General features: G+C 50.0%; 1 protein-coding gene across 4 annotated transcripts in view; it reads right to left on the bottom strand.

Moving 5' to 3' along the window:
• Positions 1–13,274, bottom strand: part of ZCCHC14 (zinc finger CCHC-type containing 14) — a 55,566-nt gene that overhangs the window by 18,702 nt on the left and 23,590 nt on the right. For all 4 annotated transcript variants that reach the window (XR_003426307.2, XM_027076369.2, XM_027076367.2 and 1 more), the window contains exon 3: positions 2,544–2,617. Coding sequence is in view for 3 of the 4 variants with exons in the window: in XM_027076369.2 (XP_026932170.2) it covers positions 2,544–2,617 (74 nt within the window). In the remaining variant the exon portion in view is untranslated. The remainder of the gene's footprint in view (positions 1–2,543; positions 2,618–13,274) is intronic.

The following is a 13,274-nucleotide window of genomic DNA, read 5'->3' as shown; positions in this document are numbered from 1 at the left end:
CTCACACTCACTTGCTCTCTCTCTCTCTCAAAAATAAACATCGAGAAGAGAAGAGAAAGAGAGAAAAACAGAGAGAGAGAGAGGGAGGGAGAGAGAAGAGGGAGGGAGGGAGGGAGGGAGGGAGGGAGGGAGAGAGAGAGAGAGAGAGAAAGAAAGAAAGAAAGATCATCCTTTCTTCACTGAACAGCCTGCCTGCCAATTGGCCGTTTGCCTGTGAGTCTAACCATGGACTCAGAGCTGAGGACACCCCCCCACCTTGTGGTGACCCCCCAAACCGGCGCCCCTGGGGTCTAGTAGCAAGTCCTAAAGTCAGGAGTGTGCGGCTTCCAACCGTCTTCTTTTCAAAATTGCCTGGACTACGCTACTGTTCTTTCGATACACACTTGAGGGCTGGCTTGTTGATTTCTAAAACGGAAAAATCCACTGGGGCTTATATTGGCGGGGGGGGGGGGGGGGGTCGTTCCAGATGATAGAAGGGTAAGCCAAGGCAGGTTCACTGCTGTCCACAGGCCACCCACACGCTGTTAGCAGAGTTCCCAGTTATATGCCCAACTGTACGCAGCCCCCAGGTGGCCTCACTTCCTTGCGGGACAGGAGTCCCCAAGCTGACGCATAAACGGCAGCCATCAGCGGCACCCCTCTAAGCCCAGCACAGAACAAGCACACAGTTTAAGCTGCGCAAAGTGTTTTGTAAATAATATTTTTTTCATGGTGACTATGTCCTTCCTTTGTGCCTTCAAAGACAGTTTGGGCTGTGAAGTCCTTAAGGATATCAAGTCAGCACCCCAAAAGAAAAACCAGTTTGGACTTCCGGGTTACTGGAGGATTATCACTTTCCCGAACACAAGAATACTTTCGCCAGTTCTCACATCAGGAGGAGGGAGCTCTTCAGAAACCGAAGCTTCTGCGTTAAGTGCTAAAACACTTCAGCTTACCCACTGGGATAGAAACGTCTTCAACTACACACCTCACCCGTGTGACGGCATCCACACCGGGCGACGCTCCCAGGTCCGGTGCCGCCAGCTCGGAGCTGCCCGTGGCCACAAGGCCGGGGCTCCAGGCTCCTCTCGGAGTCGTGCAGCTCACCTGCAGGGGACTCAGGGCACTGCGTCCCCATTCTTGCCAGCCCGCTGCCTCCCTACCCCTGACCATCACTCCCTCCTCCAAGGGGCCACAAGAGGCTAAGTGTGTATTTCACCAAAGCTCGTGTCTTCAGAGAGAAGGTGTGGGCATCGTGTCGGACACAGTCACCACACCTCCCACAAGCCCAGGTCGTGGGCCCAAGGACGGGGGCAGATCGAAGCCTAGCATGACTAGATGGGCTGAGTGGGGCCTCCTAGCCCAGAACGGCTCCACCCCACGGAGGCGGGGGACCCCTAGGGGAGAGATGGCAGAGAGGCGCAGAGCACGAGGGACAGGAAACGTGCTCAGGGTCCCAGGGACCTGCTAAGTCCCGCCCCTTCGAGGCCTTAAAGATTTCAGGATTCCAAGGTTCTCCCGTTGCTGAGACGTGGGTGCCAGTCCCAAGTTTTGACAACCTCCAAAACCTTAGGCAAGTCTTTCCCGTATATTCGAAGACACATGCATAGCAGAACAGGAACAACGGATCCCCATGATGCAGTGTATCTCCCAAATCAAAAGAAGATTTTATTCTTTAGTGGTAAAAGTATTTCAGGTATTTCAATGTAGCTGCTGAAAAATTAGTGAACCACACACAGCATGCATACTAGATACTAACCAGAAGCTTTGATTCCTGAGAACACTCCCCACAAGGATGCAGGAAGCAGGTTTCCTTGTCAATCAGTATTCAGGTACATGGTCAAAGGAGAACCTCACACAACATGGCGGGTAAGAAACAGAACCGTGGGGACATGGCCACCAGAATACATTTCCCAGCCTTTTCTGCAGCTAAGTGGGACCAAGAAACTCAGTTTGGGTCAACAAAACAGAAACAGAAGTACCTGTGGCTGCTTTAGGAATGTTCCTTAAAAGAAAGAGAAAAGTAAACTTTCCCTTCCTCTTCTTGCTACCTGGAATGAAAATGTGACGACTGGAGCCCTGGCTGCCACGCTGGACCGTGAGGCTCGGGGTTGCACCCCAGGGGATCAAAGCAGGCGGCTGGGAGAGCCCAGGCCCCGAAGGACCTCCCCAGCTTGCCTCCTGGCACACTCTGAGGCCACCGAACCACCGTTACTGTGTGCCTCCAATCCTAATACACAGCGTGTCTCAATTTTCACACGGAGTCTCTGCTTCAGCCAACTCTGGTGAGCAGCCAGCAGCAGCTGAGCACAGCAGTCTAGACGACGCTTAGCACTCGGGCTGCCGAGGCCCGGTTGTGGGGGGAACAGCCGCACAGGCTGGAGACGGCCCGCCCGCGGCCCACGCCTGGCTTTCTGCCCCCCTACGACACTGGCACGGTGCTTGGCTATAAGGCCCATCTTCCCTTTAGATAAATCAAAGTATCTGATTACGGCAAAGGTTTTCATCCTATCCCTCAGAGGAGAAAAGGGGGAAAAAAACCAAAACGAAACATGACATCTTACCTCAAAGGAACATTCAACATTTCTTTCATTTTTTGTGTGTGACAATCCCTTCAGGTCTATCTTTTCAACACTCACTGTAAAAGCAAAAAACAACAACAACAACAACAGACAAAATTATAAAAATGAAATAACACTTGAAGTACACATTAGTTAGCATTTGGCATTTCAGTAATTTTCAAAATGAGGCTTTTGAGGCCACCGCAGTCCACTCTCCTCTGCGGCGTGCTCGCCTGGGAAGAGGAACTGAGGAGGGGGGCAGAGCAGTCACACGCAAGAATAGTGGTGAATTGAAAAGCAGAACAGAAAAGAACAGGCAAAAATTCAAATCCTAGAAAAGGAAGAGAACGGTGCTCGCAAAGAGAACGTAAGTTGACTTGAATGCACAAGAGCACAGCCTCTAATTATGACTAAGGACCAGTTCTGATCTGTCCTGATTTCTGAAAAACTAACGCGCCTTGTCTTCGGCTGTGATTGTCTCAGACACCAGTGCCCAGACAGTCCCATCTGGGTCTCTTCATCAACAGATACGGACATCCTTCTGGGACAGGGCCAGGCCGGAGGGGTTCAAGGCAGCGGTTACGGAGGAAGTGACGCAGGTTCCTAGCCCCGGAAGACCAGAGAGGGCCTGTCCGAGGCCGCAGCCACACAGACGGACAGCGGCAGAGGAGAGACCGAAGCACCGAGAGAACTCCCTGCAGACATCAGTCCTGCCCCTCCCTGCCACTTACAGGGGTGCCTTCTCCTTCTCCTCAAAACTAAGTGGTACAGGGGCGCCTGGGTGGCTCAGCCGGTGAAGCGTCTGACTTCGGCTCAGGTCACGATCTCGCCATTCCCGAGTGTAATCCCCGCATCGGGCTCCGTGCGGACAGCTCGGAGCCTGGAGCCTGCTTCGGATTCTGTGTGTCCGTCTCTGCCCCTCCCCTCCACTCACGCTCAATCTCTCTCCCTCCCTCAAAAATGAATAAACATTAAGAAAGAAAACCTTAAAAACATTTTAAAACGGTACAATCAGGTTCCCAGCACTTAAGCTTAAGTTTGAAGATGCAAATTCAGTTTGTAAAATGCAAATATCTGAGCACAAATACGTGTTGAAGATAAAACAGGCATTTACAAACGCGATACAGTTTGCAAACTCCCAAACCACACGAAGGGCAGTAAGTCCTATTTCCGATTCAAATAGCAAAGTTCCTCAAGTGCTCCCGTAACTGCTTCCTCCAGTGTATGTTTCTTGCAGATGGGGACAGTCTAGTCATCCACCCTGTGGCTAGTCAGGCAAGACCGTGACGGATACAGAGCTTCAACACGTGCGGGTCGTACGCCCCTTCCCCCGTTTCACTGCTCGCTATTCCTAGACATGCCTTGGCAGTGGACTATGGGGATCTCTACAGAGCTTTAAAATCTCGCTGTGCAACATAAAACACTTGATGTCAACTTCTGAAACGATTACGCTCCACGTCCTGCGGACGCCCAATGTCCCCGGACTGCCACGCGAACAGTCTTCCAACGTCTTCTCCAAGAACACCAGTGCCCGAAGGTGTTCACGGGCACGCCCAGAAAGCTTCACAGTCAAAGAGCCTGGAGGAAGGGGCGCCGTGGTGGCTCAGTTAAGGGTCCGACTCTTGCTTTCGGCTCAGGTCATGATCTCTGCGCTGAGTGCAGAGTCTACTTGGGAATCTCCCTCCCTCTCTCTCTCTCTTTCTCTCTCTGTCTCCCCCTCCCTCCCTCTGCCATCCTCTTTCTCTCAAAATAAATAAATACACACACACACACACACACACACACACAAAGCCTGGAGGAGAAAAATTCGAGAAACTGTCCGTGTACATAAGCACATCAAAGGCTCTGAGCAGTCCTGCAATGAATAAATCAGTTCTTATTAACAATTCCCCAGTTTTTTGGGCCACAGAACTCTTTCCTCCCTTACTGTGAACAGACCTCCCAGAGAACAACAAACTGCTCTGTGCAACTTGCTCTGGGGAGGGTTCTAACCCCTGCGGTGCCCAATGCTGTTGCCACTAACCACATGTGACCACTTAAATTTGTATTAATTACAACGGAATGAAATTAAAAATCCAATTCTTCGGTCGCACTAATCACATTCTAAGTGCTCAACAGCCAGATGTGGCCAGTGGCTGCCATACCGTACGGCAGAGACACAGAACATTTGGTCACCGTTGAGGGTTCTAGTGGGCAACGCTGTTCTGAGCAGGGCTGGCGGACTAGAGGCTGCCCCCGGCCTGTCTATGTAAATGGCTCTGCCGGCACACAGCCATGCCATTTGTTTACACATCGTTGGTGGCTGCTTTCCACCCCACGACAGCAGAGCCCAGTAGTTGCGCCAGAAACCCTATGCTTCCTAAAGCCAAAAATATTTACTATCTGGATCTGAGCAGAAAAAATGTGCGATCCTTGCTCTAAAACCAACAATTGTTCATTCACCAACATGTCCCGTCAGGTTCCTGCTGTGCGCAAGGTCAAACTCCAGGGGCTGGGCACAGAGCAGAAAACACAAGAGGCGGGTCCCTGCACTCCAAGGTTATGGGCTGTTGCTGGAAAGACCTTTCACTTGCTGAAGTGTTCTCTCCTAGGCCTCCCTCACTTTGTAAAGTTGCATCAGGGTCGATATGCACCTTGGGAGATTCTAGAACCTATTCGGTTTGGAGTATTTTAAGCTTAAAATAGCACCTTACAGGAAGGAATTACTCTAAAAAAAAACCCCAAAAAACAAAAAAGCGATTATTTCCTTTCTGGCAAAACAAAGAAAACACATTTTGAGGTTGCACACCTCCTTATTTTCACTCAGTGAAATCGCATGCTGTTCCTGTCTGGCTTCCTCAGTCAGAACGTCAGCAAATAAACAGCTTTTCTGCTTCCCCGATCAGTATTTTTTAAAACTTACCCACATGACATCACTCTTACCCAGAACTTCCCCCTTTTCAAACAAGAGAACATACGAAGTCAATGAACACAGAAAAATGCAGTCAGCATTCTCCCTGGCCACAGGACAGCAACGTGCACCTAAATGTTCCAGGATTTAATATTTGGATTTATGCAAAAAAGTAAAAAGAGAAAACCCCATCTGGCCTGAAAGCGGAAGTGACTCATATCTGGACAGGACAATGTGAAAAGCAGATGGACGTTATTCAGCTGTTCGCAAATAACAGAGGCTTCTGGAACTCCGGGGCTGCAGGCTGGGAGGCGGGAGCAAGCGCCCCGGGCCGGCGCCACCACCCCACCTGCGGGCAGCCGAGCTCTGCTCCCGGAATCCGCCTGCGGTGGGATTCTCCCTGAAAAGGCACCTGCGGCCACGCGGGGCCTTGCGGCAGGCGTGGGGGCGAAGGTGGCTGATGTGGGGCGGGGGTAGGGGACGTTTAATTAGGCTTCAAAGATGGCTAAACATGCTGTCAATTTTGGAGCTCAGATTAAAGACCATGATCACGAAAATGAAAACACGAACAGACACTTGTCAAATTAACTAAGAGTTCACAAACTGCACGTGTAACGTGGCTTTAGCTGTTTAAAATGTAGAAGAAAGACTAAGTTACCGAAACTGACAGGGACTGTTGTGCTTGGTGGTGGAATGAGGAGTAGTTTTTCCTAAATCTCATGATTTTAGAAGGTACTCACTCCCACATACACACAAACATCTAGTCATGATCCGCTGCTCGACTGGTAAAGTGACCCTGTCCCTCGCGCCTCCCCGGTCAGTCCCGCAGACGGTCATCTGCCAGGCAGATGGGAAGTCTCACGACCTTCTGAAGAGTGCAAGCAAACGTGGCTAAATCTCAGGGGCTAGAGGTCAACCCGCCACGAGGGGGTGGGATCTGCACTGCCCAAAAAGACGCCGAGACTGCAAGGCCGAGGCCACAGGAGCACTCGAGAGGTGGACGGGGCTGCGGAGAAACGGGCTGGGGTCCGGACGGGACACAGGCGCGCCGCAGAGGACCCGTGGGGCCAGGGCAAGGGCACCCGAGTCTAGACCAGCCTGCTCGCTCCCATTGAGCTGAGAAAGCACAGGCAGATGTGCGTGCTCCTAAAATTCTGTTTGTTCTAACTTTCCTTCTTTTCTCACTGAAGACGTACGTGAGGAATCCTGTCAGTCCTGCAAGTCAGACCACAAGGCGGCCTTCGGCCTTCGAGAAAACATCTACTTGCACTGAACTACCACTTTTGTAACTGGATCGATACCTAATTTCAAAAACCGATACACTCAAGTAACTGGAAAAGGAGGGAGGGGGCTCGTGTGGAAGAGAACAAAGGCACCGCCGGCCCCCCCAGGCACGGGCTCCAGCGTCCCGAGGCAGGACTGGGCATCTGGATGAGGGCGGGGCTGCCAAAAAGTCACAGACGGCCCAGACTGAGCCAGACCCAAAGGCCTCGCAGCCGGCAGCCACAAAGCCAGGACCAGGAACACACTGTCTCGATGGCAGCCCTGGGGGCTCCTGGTTAAAGCTGCCACGCTCGAAGGGCCACCTTTGCTGCCAAGCATCTTCAGGTGATTTTCGAGCATTGTCACATCATACTTATAAATCAGACAACTAGAGATAACGGCTTCAGTGTGTTCCAAGAATGAGTCGCTCTTTTGAAACTTTCCCTCTTTCGACCCTAAACTTTCCTGGAAAAAAGTGGGTAGTTGGAACTTTTCGGCCATAGATCTTTTACTTGATTTCAAGGTATCTTTGGTCAAACAGTTTAATTTCTTTCATTTTTTTTTTTTTAAATGTTTATTTTCTAGAGAAAGAGAGCAAGTGGGGGGGGGGGGGGCAGAGGTGGGGAGGGCAGAGGATCCAAAGCGGACTCTGCACTGAAAGCAGATAGTCCGATGCGGAGCTCGGAGCTCGAACTCGTGGACCGTGAGTTCATGACCTGAGGCAAAGTCGGATGCTCCACTGACTGAGCCACCCCGGCCCCCTAACAGTTTAATTTCTACATGTCCCACACGGGAAACCCCTTCCCAACTTACCAAAACTATGCCACGAGCAACTACAGTCAGGAAAGCATCATTTATGACTGTGGGAAAAGATGAAAAATCACCCTCCCCCCCCACCCCTCACAAACATCCCCTTTTGAGTCCTATACAACGGACCCCACGGCTTCCCACTTAAAGACAACAGAACCAGAATAACATTTAAGATGCATCCCGCTGAAATTTTTATCACTGGAATTTAGTTTTTCACTTGAAAACTGACAAACTGTATTCTTCAAAGCCTCAGCTGAATAACAATGTTCCTCAAATATCGACTTTCTCCCTTCCGTTTGGTTGTCTGTGTTAATGGGGATCATTTTTAGAAGCACTTCTCTGGCTGTTGTTAAAATCTTAGCATTCACTACTATGTTGATTACACTGAGCCTCCTTTCTGACATCTTTTCTAGGACGTATCATGTTATAGTTAAAAACTCCATAATTTGTTTTCCTTTTTTTTTTTTTTTTAATCATCTTATCTACCTTGTACTAAATTTGTTAGGTCTCCAGAAACAGAAATAAAAACAAGAGTGATGCATGGCATGATCTAAAAAATGTAAAGCTGATAAAAGAGATTTCTCAAGTAGCAAAAATAGGAAATAAACATGCACATATTCCATTTCAATGGTTAGTGATATGGCACTTGATCTAAGGGCCCGAGGAATTTCACTTATTTGTATATTAAGGCAAACATTCTATTCAGCCTTAGTATGTACCAGGCACAGCACTAACCACGAGTGACATAAACATTACAAAGTTCAAAGCAGTAATGTCTGAGCTGGACTTCAAAGGGAGGAGCCCATCTGGGCAGAGGGACAGAATGACCAAAGTCCAGGAAGGACAGAGAATGGCGTCTGCACAAGTTTGCTCGTGGCTGGAGCCAGGAACTCGGAGGAGTGACGAGACCAGAGCAGGGACATGAGTAAACGTCACAGGGAGACACAGGCACAGACAAGGCAAGCCCACAAGCCCCAAGATAGGCCTCCTCCAGGCAGGTCAAGGTAAGCTCATGGGATCTGCTGCCATACAGGCTCAGTCTGAAACGTCTCTTTCCAGCTCAGAGACCTTGGGCAGACACTCAATCCCTGAACGAAAGGAACACCTATTCCCATTTCACAGGACTGTGATATCAACTTGGTGCACACATTTTGAGGATAGCGCCTGGCGGTCAATGCTGTGACAGCAGCTGCCACCGTGCATGCCATGACATGCTTCCTAAATGGGAGGACTGTGGCCCAGCCACAGAGCAGGTCCCTGCTCGGGGATGGACTAGGCAGGAGAACCCACAGGCGGCAGAGGGGATGGTGGCCACAGTGACAGGAAGAAGACTCCATGATATGGCCCCCTGGGGCCACGCCAGGGCTGTGAGGCCGAGCCCCTCGTGCGGAACAGGGACGCCTGAAGGTCAGCACCAATCAAGTCTGCGGGAAACTCATCGCAGGGGTGGCAACGGAAGTGACGGGTCCGTCTGGGCACATGGGTAGAGGCACCAGCAGGCCACCTTGGGGAAAATATTCACAGGGATCTGGGGTCCCGAGCAAGGGTCTCAGCTGAACTCTCAGATCTGAAAGTCATCAACAGATCAACAGAAGAGGCTCAGACAGAGCGGGAATGGGCGACAGAGGGGCCCGGGCCGCGCCGGCCTCTCAGGAGTGGACGAGGAGGAATTTGAAAGGAAACAAACACAGATAAGAGGAAGAGTGGGAAGCGTGTTACCGGAAGACCCGTGGAGCACGCACACCAACACTTTTGTGTGCATGATGGTCCACCACTTAAAAATGGAAAGAAACCAGGGGAGGACAGAGCTGGGGGGTCAGATGCCAAGAGAAGAGAAGAGCTGACCTGTCGTCACCTCTCACAAGCGCAGCTTCAGAGAGGGGGTTGCTCAGAAGGTCGCAGAGAATCCCCTGCTCTTCCTGAAGCAGGGCTGGGGGCATGCGGTGGGCGTGCGTGCACACACAACCACAGCCCGCAGGACATGTCGGGGGGCTAAGTGGCGTCCTGGAAAATGTCTCACAGCTGGCTGGGGGACAGCCCCTCACTCGTAGCAAGTTCTGACGTCACCACGGCTGACTTCATGCCATCAACAGGACATCGAGAGACTAAACAACGCCCTACACTTTGAACAACTGATACAGGCCAGCACGAGTGGCTTCGGTACTGAGCACGCTGCAAACACCACTGAGCACACCGCAAGGTTCGCACCCCCCCCCCCGTGAAGCGGGTCAATAGTAACTCAAGGTAAGGGCTGAAAAGGTAAAGACGTCCACTGTCATCCCTGTAGCTTCTCTCCATGGGGACTCAGACAGCTGAGCCCTGTTGTCTTAAGGAAGCCACTTGGGATGGATCAGCTTGACTCCTACGTCTCCGAGTCAGACTTTCTTTAGGGGATGAGAAACAGCCACCCGGATAACTCTGTTCTGTGGTTCAAGTGAGAATCATTGGCTAAAGAATGTAAGCAACCAGTTTTCCAAAAATAATTAACAACGCGAGAAAGCACAGCAAAAGAGTCAAAAGAACAGCTTGCTTGGAAATGCACCAAACAATGCCATGTCTTAAAAAGAAATGCAATGTCCTCGTGGGTGGGGAGATGGGCAGATAAGGGAAGCAGCAGGTAAAATGAAATCGTAGAATCTGGATTGTAAGTACTTGCTGTAAAATTCTCAACTTCACTGGATGTTTCAAAGTCTTAATAAAATGTTGAAAAGAGTCAACAGAGAAATTAAAATGATCAAAACGCCTCAGCTCCAAAAGCACCTTTGAGTCCCCAGTGCAGCCCCAAAACAGTAACCTACTACTGGTGTTTTAGAATTTGGGTTTTATTATCACGCTGCTTATTAGAATTCCTGCTCTAATTCTCTGCGGCGGGTTTTGTGTCGCCAAAAGGATGAGACTTTTGGAGTTCAAATTTTACGTTTGCTTCCGTCATAATGTTGCTACGGGACAAACACAAAATCCTCAGGGGCACCCAACACAAAGCATCTATTTAAATAAAAAAAAAAAATAACAATAATTTTAAAAATCCCAGTTTTAACTTATAATATGATAAATACCTATATGTATACACTACATAAACAAAAACTCTTTGGAATCCTTAAGTTTAAGAATGCAAAGGGGTCTTGAGACCAGGTTTTAGAACCTCTGGCAAATGGCCTGCAGTGTAATTAAGTTTACTGTGATGTTCAGCCTCATACAAGGATAATTTTTTAAAATACTTATTCCAACCAAGAGAACCAAGTTACAGGACTTCGTTCACCGAGAGTATCATTAAAAGTAATTCCAATCTCACCTTGTACTTTAGAACTGTTTCCCCAAGTCTCGGTAACAATGAACCGCGATGTGTGGGTTTGGGGGAAACGCATGGCAGCCCCGAGCAATTCAAGGCCCCATCAGGAACACGTGGCCCACTACCCACTGCTGAAGCCACATGTGCAAACTGCTGTCCTGTGCTCCCTACCCCGGTACTTGAAGGTCTTCACGATACGGGGCACGGGGAAAAAGGACACGATCACTCTCAACACCAACTTTGCAGACCACCACCCTGAACACAATCTGGGGACCGCAGTCAGTTTCCAGCTGCCTCTGAACTTTGATACAAAACAGACGTGAAAGTCTGACCTCTTTCATCGCTAGGGACTTCCAACGAAGTAGAGAAAAGTCAAAACACAAGTAGAATGCAGAAAAGACAGCGAGAAAACCCTACACACTGACTGACTAACTAACACACTGACTTCGGGTTTTGCCAGGAGCGTCACAAGAAGTGTGACTGTGAAAACCAACCTCACTGTCCCCCAATTTCTGGGCAGAAGAAACATATTATGTAGGACCCCCGAATGGAGAATGCAGTGGACAGCCAAGGAGGCCTGGCTTACATCCTTCACTCCACCAATGCTAACACCAGCTCATTCGTGGGCTCTCGGTGCGCCACAGCACGCGGACAAGGGAAGGCCAGAGAGCATAGATCTTCCAATTTTATTTAAAAAACAGGAATGAGGGGTCTTGATAATTATGCCTCAAGGAAAAAGCACAATGGGAAAGAAGAGGCCATCCTTCTGTATTGGGACGGTGCAGGGCACAGGTCCACGCTGGACAGCGGAGGGACAAAGGAAACACCACCTCATCGGAAGACACTTCTCCCAGGACGACACGTACAAGGAAAAAGGATGAGAGCAGTTCTGGAGGGAAAAGTCCTTACAACTGAGTGACAACTATCCACCCCGGAGGCAAGGCCCTGCTGCGTCTTCCGAACAACAGCCTCATCCAGGAGCGGACCGTGCTCCCGGGGCTGCTATGAGGACGCGCTGCTTTAACACCTGAACCTATCTACACACATAAACATGGCAGAGCAGTTAGGACGTGGCTATTTCTGGCACGTATGACCTAAGTTAGGGATGGGTGGCTCTTGGGACTTGGTCAGAATGGGGCTTCATTTTATTTTCTCTGTTAAAAAAATTTTTTTAATGTTTATTTATTTTGCGAGAGAGAACGCATGAGCAGGGTAGGGTCAGAGAGAGAGGGAGACAGAGAATCCTAAGCAGGCTCCGTGCTGTCAGCGCAAAGCCTGACGCGGGACTTGAACTCAAGAACCGTTAAATCGTAACCTCAGATAAAGTCACAGCGTCAACCAACTGGGCCACCCAGGCGCCCTTGAGGGTTTTATTTTAAAAACAAAGTATTTATTGGGGTACCTGGGTGGCCCAGTTGGTTGAATGTCCAACTCGTGATTTCGGCTCCAGTCATGATCTCCCAATTCGTGGGTTCAAGCCCCACATGGGGCTCTGTGCTGATAGTGCAGAGCCTGCTTGGGATTCTCTGTCCCCCTCTCTCTGTCCCTCCCCCTTCTGAAAATAAATAAACATTTAAAAAAAACAAAACAAAAAAACACGATTTATTAAACACTCGTGAGGAACACTGTGCCTGAGATACAAACAAAAGGGGAAAAAGGCGAGTGAGGGAAGCAGCGGGTGGCCTTAAGTGTCCTGGGCCTCTTCATCACAAGTCCCCGTCCTACACATCACCTCACTCGCCTCCTATAAGTCCCCACACCGCCACTCAGCCTGCCAAATGTATAGTAAGCACAACTCTGGGACTGTCCAGCTGGTGCAGGAACCAAGGACACTCAGCTTCGTCTGAGACGTGCCCTCTGTCCTCTCCAGAATGGCGCTGTCCAATACAGCGGCCGCCCTCCACACTGAGCCATCGCGGTTGCAATGGAAATGAAATAAAGATAAACTTTCGGGGGGCGCCTGGCTCAGTTGGTTAAGCATCTGACTTTGGCTCAGGTCACAATCTCACGGTTCGTGGGTTCGAGCCCCACGTCGGGCTCTGTGCTGACGGCTCGGAGCCTGGAGCCTGCTTCGGATTCTGGGTCTCCCAGTCTCTCTGACCCTCCCCCACTCACGCTGTGTCTCTCTCTCGCGCGCGCGCTCAAAAATGAGTAAACATCAAAAATAATAATAATAGGGGCGCCTGGATGGCTCAGTCGGTTGAATGTCTGACTTCGGCTCAGGTCATGATTTCACAGTCCGTGAGTTCGAGCCCCACGTCGGGCTCTGTGCTGACAGCTCAGAGCCTGGAGCCTGTTTCAGATTCTGTGTCTCCCTCTCTCTCTGAACCTCCCCCATTCATGCTCTCTCTGTCTCAAAAATCAATAAAGTTTAAAATTTTTAAAAAAGTAGTAATAATAATAAATGAATGATGAACTCTCAGGTCCTCGGTTGCATGAGGCACATTTCAAGTGCTCAAAAGGCACATGTGGCTGGTGGCCA

Source organism: Acinonyx jubatus, chromosome E2 (genome assembly GCF_027475565.1).
Source record: "Acinonyx jubatus isolate Ajub_Pintada_27869175 chromosome E2, VMU_Ajub_asm_v1.0, whole genome shotgun sequence".
Lineage (NCBI taxonomy): Eukaryota > Metazoa > Chordata > Mammalia > Carnivora > Felidae > Acinonyx > Acinonyx jubatus.
The sequence above is the reverse complement of the archived record's forward strand: the minus strand, read 5'-3'. Positions and strand labels throughout refer to the sequence as shown.